General features: G+C 41.3%; 1 protein-coding gene across 1 annotated transcript in view; it reads left to right on the top strand.

Moving 5' to 3' along the window:
- LOC145433717 (integrin beta-2-like) overlaps positions 1 to 19,031 on the top strand; it is a 53,023-nt gene that overhangs the window by 1,004 nt on the left and 32,988 nt on the right. The window contains exons 2-7 of the mRNA XM_080310912.1: positions 624 to 744; positions 4,696 to 4,853; positions 12,440 to 12,671; positions 13,597 to 13,789; positions 15,168 to 15,296; positions 17,789 to 17,941. Of these exons, the coding sequence (XP_080167038.1) occupies positions 624 to 744; positions 4,696 to 4,853; positions 12,440 to 12,671; positions 13,597 to 13,789; positions 15,168 to 15,296; positions 17,789 to 17,941 (986 nt within the window). The remainder of the gene's footprint in view (positions 1 to 623; positions 745 to 4,695; positions 4,854 to 12,439; positions 12,672 to 13,596; positions 13,790 to 15,167; positions 15,297 to 17,788; positions 17,942 to 19,031) is intronic.

The raw sequence follows: 19,031 nt of genomic DNA, 5'->3' as shown, positions 1-19,031 counted from the left end.
TGGCTAGGTATAGCAACTCTCGTCTCGTTTGTGCTCATGGTAAAAATCTCATTTTAAATCTTCATTTTTAGGCAGTAGACCTATTAAAATTTTTGTGCGAAACTAATTCGCGACTTGGTCATGTTAGATTTGCCTCCTCCGTAAGTGGTTGATAATTATCTTTCAGGCAGAACACTCCTAAATGATTGGTGCTGCATAACATTGTCGCATTGCGGTACCGACATTACCGGTTCGAAATTTGTGTAGTGGGTGGTACTGGGTCATTTCAGTGTAGTGTACAAAACTGTAGATTGCATCAGCATATACTACAACACTTTGTTATGAATATGACGCTTTACTGTGAATGGAAACGTGAAATGGAGTATCTTGGCTACTATAGTCAGTTGCTCTTTGCGTCTATACTCATCAAATCAAGTGACAGAAGTCCCACATATGATCTACTGCACTCATTTGCGCCAAAGAGACTGAATTTCCTAACATCTCGCCGGTATCGTAGATCGTAAGTCGTTTCATCGCTATCTACGAAGATTGAATTAAGTCAGCAATGCTTTTGAGAATGCGGTACGATTTCGTGGGATGAATTTGTCCAAGATTGTCAGACTCAATTGAGAACAATTTAACAGGCGTAAACAGCGTGTGCTCGGTCGCCCAAGACTGTAAGGCGTGCATTTCGGCTCATCCAGACTGTGCTTGGTGTAGCAACGCTTTGTTCAAGGACAGAAAGCCAACGTGTGTCGATTCCAAGTAAGAATAAATGCTATCGCACCAACAGTTTTGTATAAAAGTGTTAAGAAAAATATTCTATAGTCTTATAAATCTGTATGAGACGATGTGACAGGAACCTATGACACACCTAGTGTGACCTGGGCCATTTGAACTCAAAATCTGTGAGCTATTGGCAAAAGAGATCATATCAGTCATTACTTAGTCCTGATATTGTCAAACATTTGAGATTACATCTTGAAGATAAAAGATCTAGAATACAGTCAGATGATGTTTGTGCGAAGACAACTGTGACCAAGTATCCTCTCCTCTCGTGACAAAAATGTGGGGCTCGATTTCAATTGAGTTATACAAAGTAATTAATGTCACAATGACAGGTTTACTAAGATCATGGTTACACAACCTGCAGCCATATAAAAGAGATCCCTGACCACGAGCATACATACTAAAATGGTGCATAATCGCTAGCGAACTTCGCATTTACCAATAACCAAATACCTACCTGTCATCAAGCCCAGGGCGGGCCGGAATGGCCCTCAAAGGGAATTTGAATGGCCCATGGCCACAGTGAGCCACAATCCCCCACTTTACTTGCTTGCTACGTCATTATTATTATTAATATGGTTAAAAGTTGTAGTGACGCTTATCTCCCTTAAGGGTCTGGTGCACCACGGTCTGATATTATCTCCTGGTATAAGTATCCTTGCAATGTAATTCAACCTCGTCTATATCCGAATCAAATCTTAAAGGATTCTCCGACATGATAGCACGAATTCAGCCATGTCAAGTTATAGTGACTGTTAGGGTCTACATGCGTTTGCGAGCAAACATTTTCGACCCTGAACATTGGCAAGATAAAGCTGCGTTCCAAGCTTACCGATGTAGCATACAGTGTACAGTGTGTACACTTACACGTGCATTCTTTACTTAAGGTTTCTACGTCCGCCATTCAGACAAAGTTCGAGGAAGTTGTTGACAACTTCATCGTCAAAGATTTCTCATTGACTTTACCCGCTATTGTAGTATATTACGTTGATATATTCATTAATTCATGTTTTTGGTTTCCATGCTTTAAACTTGAGGTTTCAAATAAATACTACATATTCCTTGTACAGGGGGATAAATAAGCGAATAGCGTATATGGATACAATGGTCCGGCCCGTCAAATACTTCACTTTCCCATATCAGGCACGCTGACTGGAGGGGTTTCCGCCCCTGATCAAGCCTATAGCATCCGTGTAATTAATTGTCAGTCTCCAACACTGCGTGCAGTGGTATGGGAGGTAAGGCTATGCCGCGCTCATTTCCCCGTGGTTGTCAAGCTTTCGAATTCCAAACACGTTTTACCGGTCTGAAGTCACAGTCACCGTTCATTAGGTACTTTATACATACTATTCAATTAGTGACAATGACAATCATCGCACTATACAAGACGAGCAGCCCGTCAATCATAAATTAAAGGGGCACTGCACTCTAAATATAATAAAAAAAATAAACCCATTTACGTTTGTTATTTGGCTTCGCGAGACGCTTATTTGCAATCGCAAACATATGCCAGGGAGTTAGAAATCAACAAGCACGTTTTTGACGTGTATTAGGTTCACTGTTATGCATTTTCAGAAACGAGATTTCTTAAATACATTTTTATGTGCGCTTCTCTCGAAATTTTCGACACTATGAATTCCATAGGGCATGGAGATTGTTTATAAGTCTTCAGAGAGCGCCTGACAACATAAACGTTTGGAAAGCGCTGGTACATGCCAATATATGAACCAAGTACAGTAGGATAGGCTACTTCTCATAACAGCTAAACTGGTTGAACCATAAACAGTTCCAACTTTATGACACACCATTACCGCTGTTCGATGTAATATTTCAATAGATAATATTGTGTGGCATAGTTCAAAGATTTCAATATGATCTATGCACCGTACGCACATCCGTCCGACCTAGAAATAAGCTGGTGAGGTGACGTCATATTTTGTGATATGATTGTTGATACACAATTTTCTTTTCCATACTCTACTAGTTGCTGAGGATTGCACTAGACAAGTCTCAGCCGAAAATATTCGGGGTAATTCCAATATGAATATACAATTCAATTGAATCGTGTAACCGCATCGGCTGATTTCACACTTGGATTTGCTTTGAAACGGGATCAACGAAGCAAGGCAACGAACCGAGCATGAAATAACAGACAATATGCCATATGTACTGATGGCTATTGTCGTTCGGCGATATCTGTTCGAGTGTTCAATGTTCATCGATGAACCGACCCAACTGACGCTATATTGACAGCGATCGCTATACGGTACCACGGGGCGGAAGGGTGATTCGTATTATTGTCAATTGGTGGAAAGATTGTAGTAAATGCACTCGGTTACAATCAGCGATAGTCCACAGGGAAGTAATTATACTGTTTGTAAGTACTCAATAATTACTTGCACTAACTTACTCAAGTAGTTAAGTTTTCCGACTAATTCCACTTTTCAGTAGTTTTTTTTTTCATGAAAAGTAGAAAAGTGGAAAGTAGTTTGCAGATAAGATAGCATCAGTTCTAGGTACGAAATCGTCAGACTAAACGCGTGCAATAGCCATTACAGTACCAGGTGAATGCATTGTCCAAGATTGTGCCTATTTCCACCGCCATTACTCTTCTAGCCTTAGTCTTGACGCGAGCGACGCGAATGATCATCGACCTATGAAATATGCCTTTGCCGGACCTAATATGGAGCAGTAGGCTATCTCGCCGGCTGACCGTCTGTCGTAGAGCATGTCCACATTCAAGTCGAAATACAAGCAATTTCTAGAGATTGAATACCATTCCCCTAGCCCGCTACTTTATGAGACCACGACCTGACATATCGATCTCGCCTACCGTACTCGAGTCATTGTGTATGACTCGAACCCAGTCATATGACTGGAGACTATGACGGCCAAGACAGACGTTTCATAGTAACATCGAAGAACAGTAAAGTCACCACATTATAGGTATTTCGTCTATCAGTCCTGACCAATGTTCCCTCTAAGCTAGGGTTACCATACGTCCTCTTTTTAGAGGATTTGTCCTCTTTTTTGACTTTATGAAAGTGTCCTCGGAGGACGCCCTTTTGTCCTCTTTTTTGGGATTTTGTCGTCTTTTTTGAAAATTTAGGTCACATTTAGAGCAAAATGCGAGTGATATGCTGTAAATTAGCACATAAGTGACGCTCAGGCGTGAAAAACGGTTATTTGAGCTCTGAGCGAAAAGTTGACCAATTTTTTTTTTTTTTTTTTAGTCAACCACCTAGCAATGTGGAGAGACAAACGGTATTTTGAGCTCTGAGCGGGAAAGTTGACTTTTTTTTTTTTAGTCAACCGATCACAAAGTCTCATATTTCTGAAAAAGTGTCCTCTTTTTAGATTTCCAAAATATGGTAAGCCTACTTTAAGCTGCGCACGTGCACAAATGCGCACTGCAGAGACTGTATCTGCGCGCAGAAAACCTAAGTTGCTGACAAAAATCCGAAGTGATGGCCTTTTTTAGTCGTGACGCACTGTTGTCGAAGGGTCTGCGCAGTGAGTTGGTGAATGTGTGCAGACTCGTCAAAATTAGAGTGAACATTGGTCCTGACACTTGCAATAATGGCCTGAAACTGTTAAAACTGAGGAGAATTATGCTGTATTATGAATGCGAGACGTACTATATCACTCGAGCAGAGTTGAAAAACACGGGTTGAACTGAAAACTGTCCACCGAACAGTGAACATAATGACTTGGACTCAGACTCGAGTCGAAACACCATGATCGGACTCGACCCTCCACTATCTGACTTGGTTTTGGATTTGAATCGGTGGTAACTTGAAAATGACTCGGCTTGACTCGAGTCAAAACTATAAAAGTGGGATGAACTTCTGACTCGGAACCTTGTGACTTGGTTACAACCTTGACACGCTATGTGTATGATTCTATATTTACGTTTCTTCACTACAGGACAACGTCTTATAATTGTTCCGACACTCTCATCAATCCGCAGAGCTACGAAGATATTGTGCAGAATGAAAACTACAGCAACGCCAGCGAATCAACAACCAGTTCGCAAGATATTATTCAGATGCGACCGCAAAGGCTAACCTTGAGGTTACGAAAAGGTAAAGTTTCACCGCCGAACGTAGCTGCGTCGGAATCTTTGCGACTGTTATTTTACATTAATCACGAGAGTTACATTGCAGCTGGGTGACTGACATGGACATCAAATGTTTGAGTGATAATCTATACCAAATCCATGTATACCGTTATTGTGGCTTCACTGGTGGTGAGGGGAACATCAAGTAGTCGTCAAGTTTGACATATATTGCAATGGAAGTTGTTGTAAATTATGTGAGTGTGCCAATACAAATAAGAATGCCCCCAAGCTACAAATCATTTATGGAGCCTTATATGCATGCAGACAAATAGATTGTAAGTCAATATCGTTAAAGTTGAACAGAGTCACTGGTCAACTTCCATGTTTCCTATTAGAATGCGTTGTTTCATCCTACAATAGTCGCGAAAATCGCTTCCCTTCAAGCTTTTATCTTCGTTGGTAAGATTCTTCAATTATGAACTAATATGAAATGACTATTTCTTTCCTGCGTTATCTGACATTGTTTAATATTACACAAACGGATGATGGTTGGAAAGGACAACATTGCATGTTGGTGAGATCGTGAAAATTACGACTTTTTTCCGAAGTGTGTGTGCATAGAAAACGAAGTCTTGTGCCATTTCAATTACTTCGTTTCCATGCTCGGCCGACGGTCGGCCGAAGGGTCATGACCAATGTTCCCTCTAAGCTGCGCACGTGCACAAATGCGCATTGCTGAAACGGTCTCTGCGCACAGAATATCTAAGCTGCGCACAAAAAATCCGAAGTGATGAGTTTTTTTTAGTAGTTGCGCGCTGTTCTCCAAGGGGCCGCGCAAGCCCGCAGACTCGTGAAAAATTAGAGGAAACGTTGCCAGGGGAAAATAGTGTTGTCGCTGAAGTCTAAAACCGAGGTACAAGTGCGGCTCGTAAAGGTAAATATTGCGCTCTGCGAAACTCATAATTTGCAATGACGTGCACCTCACGAAAGAGATTTTTCTTTAATTATGGTTTCCTACGCGTGGGCGATACTGATATCATTTCAATAGCACAATCTTTTCTGGGAATGGTGAAATAACATGGTTTAACAAAGTTATAAATAACAATGGGCTAGCTCGAAGTTAATATGTGAGAAACTAACGAATAGTCTTCTTCGCGTGGCATAAACAGTATACGCAAGATTTATTGTACAATTAGCCTACATGCCGCGAATTTTCGAAGTCATATCACTTCCATCAGGCAAATCTGATCACATATGGCGGTGAGATAGGAGAATGTGCAGAATATGCAAGTACAAGCACCAATATTGTTCAAAAAATCCATCCCCTTGCAAACGTTGAACGGGAAATGCTGCCTCTGTGCACTGTAGGGCGTTGAATTACATCAGCTTCTCAGCAGCACAAATTTTGATTTTATTCGATTTGTTTGAACGGGAATCTTCTGTCGATAAGGTCATACGCTGATATTGTTCTTGCTTCAGTCGGACTTGAATATTCATATCATTATATTTGACTGGTGGTCTTGATAGTAATGAGTGCATTGCTGGTATTAAGACGTCACATCAGTGTTTTAACGCGGTGAAGCCTACATCAGGGGTAACCAACCTGCGGCCGTAGAAGGAAATTTGTGCGGCCGAGGACACGGAATGCAACTAGTATGTGTTGGCGGCTGTCGACATGCAATTTGAATTTACGAATTGACTCCCGATTTCTTGAGATATTATAACTGAACTTGAAATTTTATTCGCGCTGCGCGCGATTCAATGTGACTTCATTTTTGGATTTTGATACATAGCAATGCTCTTTCTAAGCAGTGCCCACAGCACAGATACGAACAGCAGATGAAAATGATGCGCCCCATATTGAAATACAAACTCGCAATCGTGTGCTCCTAACTATACCAACAATCCTGAATGGAGGTCAAGAAATAACGGCATGCAACAAGGTGACTTATAACAATTGGCCCACCCGAAGACGCAGTATCATTTATAACTTGCCCTAAATTTTTGAAAACACCCTCTCCATCAACTTTATTAGTGAATCTGATTACATGGGCAAAGAAAGGATAACAATTTGATAGTAATATATAAAACTATTATTATTAATGACGAAATTCATTAGTGAAACTGACATAGCTCCATAACATGACCACGCAGTAAGCCTATATATTATTCAATAGCTTAGTCCGGAGTTCACCAGAAATGGCCATAGACACTTTAACATGGAATGCGGCCGTATATGCTACATCAGTAGTCGAAATGCGGGCGTGAATGGCAAAAAGGTTGGTCACCCCTGGCCTATATCGATCGCGTGTATTGATTTGAAGTGCGTTCTCGTGCGTGTATGTCTACCAGTAATCTATAGCATGTCACATGTACACGGATTTATTGTGACGTCACAGATGGGTAGTTTCTCATCCCCTCACCAAGCCAAATTAACAAGGAAGTGCGATTCATTTAACATGGAATGGTTGTCGGACAGTGGCGGCTCGTCCTATAGGGCAACTGGGGCATTGCCCCACCTAAAATTCTGTTCAATAACAATTCTTTACCATTTATAGACGCACAACAATCTATATATACCGAAATCACAGCGAAAATCATATTCTTCTTGTCCTTTCGCTTGTAAATGCCCATGTATAGCGAAGTCTCTGCGAAAATCGAATTCTCTTCTGTGTTTTCGCTTTGCGAATGCCTCGCCGGGGCATGCCCCGGTAGCGCTCATAACAAGCTTTCACTGTCTATTCTCTCAAAGCCGCGCACAATAAAGAATTGGGGATTTACTCTCTCCTATTCATAAAATTACCGAGCAACCGGGGCACAATAGGTCTGTGCCCCTAAGGTGTGATGTAACAATCGTATCTATATCTGAACTCGGTTACCGTCATATGCGTTTAGTCGACCTTTGCTGGTATAGGTCGATTTTGATGGTGTTTCACATCATGAAAACTCTTGAAACTTGGTGTGTCATGTCGTGATGGTGTTATTCAACATTGCCTCAAGTTTCAGGGTTTCTACTTAAAGTTTAGGGTAGTAATTCCGTTTCCGAAGTTGAGTGTGTGCTGATCCGTCATGTATCGCAAACAGATTTTACTCAAAAGCCGGTATTGGTATCCATTGATTTTGACGATGTTCAATACTGAGATAGGTTATGACATTTGGCACGGTAAGTCTTAATGTTAGTATCGAACGCTGTACCAAGTTTTAAGTTTGTCACTGAACTATGTTAGTGGTAATTTCGCTTCCTAAGTCGAGTGAGAGCCGACTCGTCATTTATCGCGAACAGATTTTACGCAAAGCCGGTATTGGTCTCTATTGATTTTAACGATGCTCCTTACCTAGATCTGTCATGAGCTTTTGCACGGTGTGTTTTGATTTTAGTATCGAACGCTGTGCCAAGTCTCAAGGTTGACACTCAATGATTAGGGCAGTGATTTCGTTATCAAGGTCGAATATGGTAGAGATGCGCTCTGATCTGACACTTTAGCCTACAACGCATTGCGGATTTCACGCAAAAGCCGGTGTATCTGTGGTAACGTTAACTGTGTTCCATACTGAGATAGGTGACGAAATGATGATATCATTCTCATTTGCATTCAAATATTTACTTTGATATTATATTCTCCGATGTCAATTTCACCGTGAAATTGTTGCCTTCAAGCCATTTGCTTACAACGCCCCTGTCAAGCGCGATAGCTATTTCGTTTTCGATGGCGGCTAACAGCTGATCACTTGATCAGCCTATTCCTCAGTAAATTTTACGCAAAATTCGGTCTGTTCGCATTAATTTTGACAGTGTACCATACCGAAAAGGGCCATGAGGCAGAGGCTACTTCTCGATGATGTCATGTAACAGTGTACTAAGTTTACGGCTTTCATCCACGTATATATTCGGTAATATATTTTTCAAATGCGATTTCGCAGCAGACCTATAGACAGTAATAAAGCCATATGTGTCGTGTTACAGTCTCCAGTTTCAAGGCCAAAATCTCCTATGCTGTACCGAGACCGAATTTCCGAGGCTGCTATTCTTAGTTCTTCAGACTGGTGCTTTGGATTCAATATGACAGGCCCAATGTATGAGATAACAATTGCGTTGGTGTCCGAACTCGTTGACCTTTCCAATTAGGCTTACGCAATCTCTCGAGTTATAGTCATTTCCATTTCTGCAGATAATTAGTCATAGTCAGGTCTAGTGCGAACATGAACCGTGTTGAATCTTTGTTCCGTACGCCGTTTACGCAGTTACCACACTTCAAGTCACAGCTCACCGGCAGACCTCTCGTGGCACATACGTTAAAATCACTGTTGTCGGGAAATTCATGTTACCGTAACATAGGCTTACCATATTTTGGAAATCTAAAAAGAGGACACTTTTCCAGAAATTTGAGACTTGCAAAACCGGAGAAGAATTTTCAAAAACCGGTGAATTTTTCCCACTTTGTGATCGGTTGACTAAAAAAAAGGTCATCTTTTCCGCTCAGAGCTCAAAGTACCGTTTTTCTTCCCGCATTGCTAGGTGGATAACTAAAAAAAAGGTCATCTTTCCACCCAGAGCTAAAATAACCGTTTTTCACTCCGAAATACCCGCCGGAGCGGACAAAATCTCAAAAAAGAGGACAAAAGGGCGTCCTCCGAGGACACTTTCAAAAAAGTCAAAAAAGAGGACAAATCCTCATAAAAGAGGACGTATGGTAACCCTACTTGTTTACGTTGGAAAACGCCATTGTCACGTCATTTTGATAACCTACTGACAACCTTGACAACCTTGACTTGACAACCTACTTGTCTACGTTGGAAAACGCCATTGTCACGTCATCTTGATAAAAAGTCGCTTGCAGCCCTTGCCCCACCACCTGATATTGTCACGAGCCGCCACTGTTGTCGGAGCATGTGAAAACGGAAGACAAAACTGTAAGATTAGGTGTGATTTTCTTTTTCGAGCAAGAAAGGTCTGCTCTGCAAAATATGTCGAGAAGTCGAAATAACAAACGAATTTTTGGATGGTAAAATGTGGACAGCATGGAAGTCACGAACTACCATTCCGTAATGAAGTCATTATACCAACGGGTACGCTCGAAGATGAATAATTATCATTTAGGGGTCCTACCTTTTCCAACAAACCTCACTCAATCAGCTCTACCGGTAAATCAGATTACGTGAGCAGAGAGAGCATAAAAATTGACAGCTAAATCCCGATTCAATCATGAATTATAGAACTTTTTCGCGCTACGCGCGTTTAAGCGCCACATCTACCAAATGTAGATGATCAGAATAGCGTAAAAAAGCGTAAACCCCGAGGGGGTCTGAGGGGCGCAGCCCTGATTCATCACCCTATGGGGTGCCTGGTTGCGCACTGTTGTCCAAGGGCCTGCGCAGTGAGTTGGCGTGTTTGCGCAGACTGGTGAAAAATTAGAGGGAACATTTGTCATGACGCATGCGTTGTACATGTCGGCCGTGTTTCCATGAGCAGACGTAACCCAACCGTGACTTGGCCGAACTAGGTGGGCGAAGCGATCGCGATGACGTTTTTGGCTTACTTATACTTAGTAACAATTTCATAATAATCACAAGATTGCGATAAATGACTCGGTAGGAATGAGCCGAGATGACTTGTAGCGGTCATTCAATCAAACAAACGCTTTGACCTTGAACACGAAATCCATCCAACATGTAAAATGGTCACGATGAACCAATTGCCTGAAACTAACAGAAGATTAAATAAGATGGATAAAAGATGAAAATTGGTGGCATATCTTAGTATGTGGGAGATATAGACATTGGGTATCGTGGTCCAATAATTTCGAGCACAGAATAGTAACTTCTCCAGTAGTCTACCGGTATTACTGTTTCGTCGTCATGATTCAGACATGAACGTCCAGTGTCGTGTCGATGATTTGCTTACCAGGGAAATGTGGAAATGTGAATAAGTTCTCCTAGTTTGTGGTCAAACGGTATAGTTTGTATTGTATCCATGCACCAGAACACAAACCCTCGAATTGTGGCAGCAGCGTATGTGATCAGATCGCGAAGATTTCGGTAGCCTACGGGTAATTCGTGTAGCAGTACCGGTACTACTAAATTCCGTTACGATCATAATTCTTGGTTTCTAAAGGCGTCCAAGATCCGTCCGGAGTGCAGCCATGGTTAATTTGATACGAAAAGTGTATTGTAAGTAGCGAATACCAATTCGCTAATCGAAGACAGAACGCAAGCATGGCCGAAGGGCTAAGCCGAAGGATTCACTCGATGGCCGACGAGTCGGCCGACGTGGGTGTGCATCACAGTAAATGCGCAACAAAATTCTCTCGTTCGTCGGCCGAGTCTCTCGAAAATGGGCCCATCGGCCGAGCATGGAAACGAAGTAATCATCACTCAGGATGCAGGGCTGTGTAGTCGGTAAATTTTAGCACCGACTCCGACTCCGACTCCACACATTTTCAATGGACCGACTCCGACTCCTACTGCTGAGTCTTTAAACGTACCGACTCCGACTCCATCAAGCGAAAATTAGCCAAAATCCGACTCCGACTCTGACTCCACAGCCCTGTCAGGAAGGAACTATGTATTTGATGGATGAATGTGTAATGCAGGAGTTTCATTATTTTTCCCCAAAAGTGCTTGGTTTCTCTGGAATCCATCACTATTCACCAGTCATGACACGTCTAATACCCGGACTGGTGAAACGATTATGACCGCAAAAGGAGAATGCAAATTTTACCCTGGCGCGGAAGTGTAAAACCTATCAGCATGACTAATGTGCACTACCGGCCATGCTATTAAAATTACCTCTGCGAACAAGCTAGGTGTCTTGAAATTACGTGTTATTCTAGTAAGCAGGATGTGAGGTGGGATGGAGATACGTAACTATTGTTTACACCTCACTTACTGTCCGTTTAAAATGGTGCCAACGCCCGAAATCTCGCAGCGGATGGTATGATATACAGTTGTAACATTGTATATTAACAATCGTACCTGAAAAGATGACGTCAGGAGCATGAAATTTCGAATAGAAGATAGCATTCAATGTACTACTTTTAGATCGTACAAGCATCTGTTGGATAATCCCACCGGACAGATTTCTCGTCGTTGGAAGAGGCCGTTCACACTTTCGGCTCTGTGCCTTGGAGTCGACTTTTATAAAAAATGCACCAGCCAAGGCTGTTTCAACAAAAGGAGTTCGCGTATACGTATATGTATAGGGAACTTAGGAACTTTTTTGACACTGGTATATTATTTTGCTATCACAGTTAACGCAAACAGAATAATCTAGCTTTCTTAGAGATGAGCAGATTTATTATTTTGAAATCCAAAGCTTATATGGAAATCCAGAATTTCGTCCTAATCAGGACTCTCACTAAAATTGAAAATGATTCTAAATTCTACATCCCATTATCCAAAATACAGATAAATCAAGTGAATCGCAGTTTGTATTTCGATCCGAATATGGACCAGGATTTTTGATTAGCGGCCTTGAGTACCAACACTGGCTACTTTGGGCGCCTCTGCGTATAGCAATGACAATAATCTTCACACAACGAGCTACATTTGTCGATCAATTCGACTCTGCTGCGGACAAAAAAAAAACTAAATAGGCACATTCATATCCAACAGGTCAAACAAAAAATGTGAATATCACCTTCCACAAAGTCATCGACTACCCGTTGGACTTGTATTACGTGATGGATTTATCAAACTCTATGAGCGACGATTTGGACACGCTGAAAGGGTTGGGAGCTAAATTGGTCAGCAACATCAAAGACAACATCACACAGAACGTCGAAGTGGGCTTCGGTTCATTTGTAGACAAAGTAATGATGCCGTACACCAGCACGGTCACCGACCAGTGAGTTTAAGATTAATCTTTAAACCTGAAATCAGCTGTCGACAATTGCATCGAAAAACTGGTTAGCGGGCTACTCTTTTGCGTCTTTTCTTTTGACAATGTTGTCATTTTAAATTTACGTTTTCGGATTGTAAACATATCAGGATTTTGCGTCCAAAGTAATTTGATAGTGGGCCACGTTTTAGTCGTCCGTTCCAAAAAGGGCTGGTACTCTTTTCGACAAAACACACAGACATATTTGATGTTGCATCTAATCGCATTTTGGCATGTAGCAGTGACATTAAGCTACAAAATCCGTGGAAGTGGAAGGCTAATGGGTCAGTATAATTGAATTGCTTGGATTCGGTATGTTTATCGCCCCCTTTTATGAAACATTGGCTCAATATTCCATGTCTTACTTTTGTGGTAGGATGTACTTGTTAGGGCCCCACGTGCCACACCCCAAGCCCCAATGTAAGGGGAGTTAGCTCGAAGCGGATCCTAAATTATTAATGAAATCAATTTGAAAAGTGTCCAGTTCAATTTATAAATAGATGTAAAAACACTTTTATTAGTCCCATTGTCCGTGAACCCAAAACGGGTTTTCGGACCCCGGGTGAAGTACCCCTGTTCTCTTGTGTGTTGCCTCCGACCGCTATGTACTAAAGTCGCTGAAATTTCAGACTACTTCGACTAGCTCAAGAGTTTTGGCAGCCGTTTTGGCGAAAAACATAAGGAACAAGAAAACCCAACTTATTTTCCTTTACGTTTTAGATTTTTCCACGTATGAAGTAGTATATAGACGGATTTTCACTTCCACCCTTATAGCTTGGCGAAGCAGCCCCTAGATTAGGACCTGTCCGGTGGACGATTATCATAGTTTGAGGTGTACGCTTACGGGAAGCCATAGTTACAGAGTTACAAATGTATAACTTTGATTTCTCAGACTGGAAAACCCGTGCGCCGGTGGAGTGAACGTAACGTCCTGTGCTCCGCCTTTTGGATTTCGTCATCAACTCGCAATCACCGGCAACGCCACCGAGTTTCAGAATACGGTTCAGGCGACTAAGGTGTCTGGCAATATCGACATACCGGAAGGATCCTTCGACGCACTCATGCAAATTGCAGTCTGCGAAGAGGTACACTTTTTAGGAATTTTTCACTTCGCTTTTACCGTTTTCCCTCTTATCAAAACGGATTTAGATGCCCGATGTTGAGAATCGATCACCCGCTGAAGAAAACCTGAAAGCATATGCAATCTGGTCTTGTCAGTAACGAAGCACTGTTAGATTTGTCTACAGATAATATTTCATATTCTGTTACTGGTGTATTCTGCAAAGACATATTCATTTCACCTGATTCTTAAGACCTAAAACTAATTTCTACATTGCAAAAGCAAAAGAACTAAAAATTAGGTATAGTTCTGCCTAAAAAACTGTAAATTAAAAGTGGAAGTAGTCTGAAAGCCTTAACGCTTGCGTAAGTACTAGTACAAACCTATTTGAGTTCTCTGAAGAATTAGAAGTGATTCGCTTCAGACCAGTGACCTCTTCTCCTCTCTAAAAGTTCCTAGTAGAGATGGGGCGAACCCACAAAAGATTCTGGTTCTAGTGAGCGTGAGCCTTTTTGACACGTTCTGAGTGAACGCAAACGTGGACCTATGGAGTCATGTGACGTCATAGCGCTAATTCCAGCCCTGCATTTCGGTTAAGTTCTATAATATTGTACTTACATGTAGTCATGTACATTATATGATAACTAGCGACGACTCGTGCCACATTATGCCACAATATTAAAGTACATGTCGACTCTTTAAACGTCGCCCAACATATCAACTGGAAAAATCAAATCTTTTAATAAGTCCACACAATCAACATCTTCCATGAACTTGCTAACAATTTCAGCGAGGACTCGGCTGGACAGAACAGAACAGACGTATTCCCAATAGTAAAACGGCCGTCTCGATACTTGCGCGAGGTATTAATCTCAAAAACAAGTTATACAGTATAGTCAGCATCCCAGTCCGACAAATTTGATTTTTATGATACAATAAGGATATCAAATCAAGGAAAATCCTGTGCACCTCATAGATTTTTTTACAGTAAATATCGATGCATTCTTTATATCAATTTCGTCGACGTAAATAATTGTTTGGTTGACTAAGCACGATTTGATGTCTTCTTACAGGTAGTGTGTTTCATTCTTGCTGTTGTATGATTGCGGGCAAAGTAGACAGCAGAGAGTCGCTATATATTCACAAACGGGAAGCTGAATAATAACAAAGAATTTCACCCAAAGACGATATAATGACATGAAAAAATTTAATTTATGAAAAAGGTCCACAGAGCAGAAAATACCTAGGCTCGTTTGTGAACGCGAACCTCCAAATTTCTGAGGTTCACCTATAGAACGCGAAAGTGAACCTCGCGCTTACACAATCAAGTCACGAGCCTGACTACGACTCGCATATCGAATTCAACAAATTGATTCCAAGTATACCGACTTGTCTCTATTTAGTTCGTCAAATGGCGCCCAGGATCTACGAGAGTGATCTTACTCACAACGGACGCCCCACCTCACATTGCGATGGACGGAAAACTTGCGGCCATTCTCGAAGCGAACGATATGAAGTGCCACCTTCAAAAGGTACATCCATTGATTTATCCGTATATAAAGGTGCGTGGCGTTCAGTAACTCAATATTCCTATTTGTTGTGAATGATTAGAAATCACCTTTTCTAAGTCCCGAGGAATTCGCCCCTAATCTAATAAAGGCGTGTTCAGCCTTATCCTGCTCATGACCAACTAAATTGGTTCGAGTTCGCGTTGGCACGATAACGTTCAGTGAAAAACAACGGTTTTCAACAACGCAGTAATTTAGTCAAGTGGAAGTTCGCTCGAATATAGTGAGAAGGTTGTTGTTGTAGATTGCTTTCGAGGTGAGTGAGTGGCGTGCGTCACGCAATCACGTTGTGGTGAAAGACTGTTGCTTAATAATCTCATTTCTGGATATGATGAAGGACCTTGAAATTCTTGTGTGTTTATAATAACATTATTTTTAATATCACTGCTACGATGCAAGCTCTATGGCCCACCAGTACCTTTCCACACCATTCCCACTCTTATGACGTCAAAATGAGCGATACTCGAACAGTCGATTCGATGTTTAATACTGTATCTAGAATGGAATCCCCCAGATATTCTAGATTTTGCCCCGCCGTAGTAATGATTACATTGGATTTTCAGCCCATAAGGGGACTAACAAGTCAAAAACCTAACTTCCGGATGACTACCCTCATAACCATAAAATGTTCACAGTCGCTCGGTGCCGTTATGCCATATACAAAAAAAAATTGGTTCTATTCCGCATATTGTGGCATTTTAAATGGGATTTGAAGTAGAAAGAATGCACCGACACGGGGAATGTAAACTCTTAAAATTATCCAGTCTTTTTCTGATCTGACGCCTTCTTTAGGAAGTACTGGGACAGTGCTGTGCTATGCTAAAATTTGAAAGATTATGTGCTACCCTTCTCGGAGATATTTCATTTCGAAAATTAAAAATTCAAAGCTTTGTTATAAATTTGCTGCAAGTTTGCTGTGAAGTCCTGTAACTTATAGCCTGGTAGACCTATGTAAAACAAAACTTTTGGCGCAGCACAGATTTGAATGTCATGTATCCGAAAAATTTCTAGCCATTCAGGAAAAATATTTTATACAAATTTATGGTTTACCTTAATGCAACATAACAAAATTTTCCAATTGAGAAAAAACACTGACGAGCATTTGCAAAGTAAAGAGTCAATGAACAAGAGGGATCGATGTAATAACAAGAATGAGTGTCAGAATGATTGAATGACAACAATCTAACCAAGTTGTACCCGGAAATAATAAAGATGTAGATTTCTTTATCTCTCAAACGATAAATTTTATTGAGTTATGGACGAAAAATGCGATATTTTTGTTGGAACTTTGAGAAAAGCACCCCTTTATTATGGGAAAATAAAATTGGAATGTTGCAGATTTCAGTTATTGTTTGAGCATAGTGTCCTATATGGTGTCGACACAGGCATATCTCACGCCTCAGTGAAATTGTATCACGTCACAACGTCCATTTGGCTACAGGCAATTTGACGCTCATTTTTGACCAACTTGCCGAGCATTAAATTTGGTGAAATAGGTATCAATCGAAAGCTGACTGTGCACTGATTACGAAAATGTAAATTTTATTCCGCCCATGGCCCTGGAACTCCCACAATCAGCCTCGATTTCTTCATTGTTATGAAGGTTGGCATTGGGACGCAACAATGCTGTCTGGCGAAACGAGAGAGTAGCTCAAGAGAAAAAGTGTCAGACAGTATTGCTCAGCATTGTGTTAATCTTGATACGTCAGATTCTGGAGTTTCGTCATTGGATGCTGGAAGATCGAATTCTGGCCCTGTAGAGGTGGATTGCGGCGGCAGAAAGCAAAATGCAGCGTATTAAGTGGCGAGCGATTGATCAAAAGCACAGTCGATCGGTAAATGATTGCAAACAATTCGAGCGTTACAGCATAGTGCCTGACGAAACGAGAGAGTAGGTCAAGAGAAAAAAAGCCAGACAGCATTGTTCAATGTTCAGCATTGTTCCGTCCCAATGCCAATCTCCATAACAATGAAAAATTCGAAGCTGACTGTGGGAGTTCCAGGCCCACGAGCGGAATAAAATTTATATTTTTGTAATCAGTGCAGAGTCAGCTTTCGATTGATACCCGTTTTACCAAATTTAATGCTCGGCAAGCCGGTCAAAAATGACTATAGCCAAATGGAAATTGTGACGTGATTCAATTTCACTGAGGCGTGAGATTTCTTGTGTCGACACCATCAGGACACTATGTTTTGGTTGAAACAAGGCCACGAGGTGACAGCAGAGACACAATGGTAATATTTCAAACCAGGAAAAAATTGCAAATATTGACTTTTTGGCAAATTTTTGAGTTCCTAGTCCCCATTGTTTTCCGCAATGACCGCAATGTTCACGAAGCCGAACACCGAAAGGCGATAAATAACGCTTTAGAACATAGGTAATATACGGGCCCCACTTCTTCAACAATGTTATTATCATGTGACCATGAATCTGACCGCATCGTAATATAATATAGGGCTTCAACGCCAAACTTGATTCGGAAGCAATCGTATACGCGAAAAGCAAGACCTTGGATTACCCATCTCTCGGCCAGTTGAAGCAGGCGTTCACGGAACACAAGATCATCACAATTTTTGCCGTTACAGACGACGTGTTGCCCGTGTACCAGGTATCGACTAGGACACTCACATTTCTCGTATACTTTTGACAAGAGGTGGTCGGGTATGCAATACCTGCACTTTTAGGAGTACTTATGAAAGTTCTGCTTGCCTTTGGTGTTAAAGATTTTACAATAATTTTGCATCTACTTGGATTGATTCAAGTCTACGCCATACTAATTGCTTGCACCCTGTAGTTTTAATAGAAAAAGGTAGTTTGGAGATCATTTCGATCACTTTTATTCGTCATCCTCATTAGAACACCGTGAAATAACCCTGGTTGAAATAGCCGCTGTATCAGAGCAACTGCTTAACTTTTCAAAGATTCTAGCGTATAGTGTCATAAGAAATTTTGCGTTTGTGATATATCTTGGACCGTGTGAGATAGCCGTCACAGTAACTGCTTACTATATTTTCTCAGGATTGTACCTATTTATGGTATCATTAGTAATTCTGCGTTAGCCGCCTAGATGCATCTTCCCGTTTCGAATGTGGGAACAGCCGATTAATTGCCCCACGTTGGCGACGCGGTTAAATCTACTTCTCGAAACTGCTTACTAGGGTACTTTCAGTGTTGTAAACAAGTCACAAGTTTCCGAGTCACAAGTCAATCTCACTTTTATAGTTTTAAATATTAGGTCATTTTATATTTACCACGGAGGCAAGTCCGAGTGCAGGGGTGTCCGATCTATACCGGGAAAACCATTACCGAGAATGAACACCACCGAGAATGGACATCACCGATAATGGATACCACAGAGAATCGACATTACCGAGAATGGACACCACCGAGAATGAACATTACCGAGAATGCAATATATATAATGCAGACATGCTATGCATATGTGCAGATCGTGTGAGTGCATCACGGCGATGTCGCACTCGGTATCGATGCGCAGGTATAAATTTCTCAACAACTCTATATTCTTGGCATTGGCAATTCTCGGTAATGTCCATTCTCGGTATTCACGGTAATGTCCATTCTCGGTAATAGTAGAGCAGTGGTTCCGAACCGGTGGGGAATTCAATGGTTTCAGATGACGAATAGACGCATTTGGTAAACATTATATATACAGAATTGTATACATATATACGGGGACA

Source organism: Botryllus schlosseri, chromosome 1, assembly GCF_051294905.1.
Source record: "Botryllus schlosseri isolate E-star chromosome 1, Bs_hap1, whole genome shotgun sequence".
NCBI lineage: Eukaryota > Metazoa > Chordata > Ascidiacea > Stolidobranchia > Styelidae > Botryllus > Botryllus schlosseri.
The sequence above is the reverse complement of the archived record's forward strand: the minus strand, read 5'-3'. Positions and strand labels throughout refer to the sequence as shown.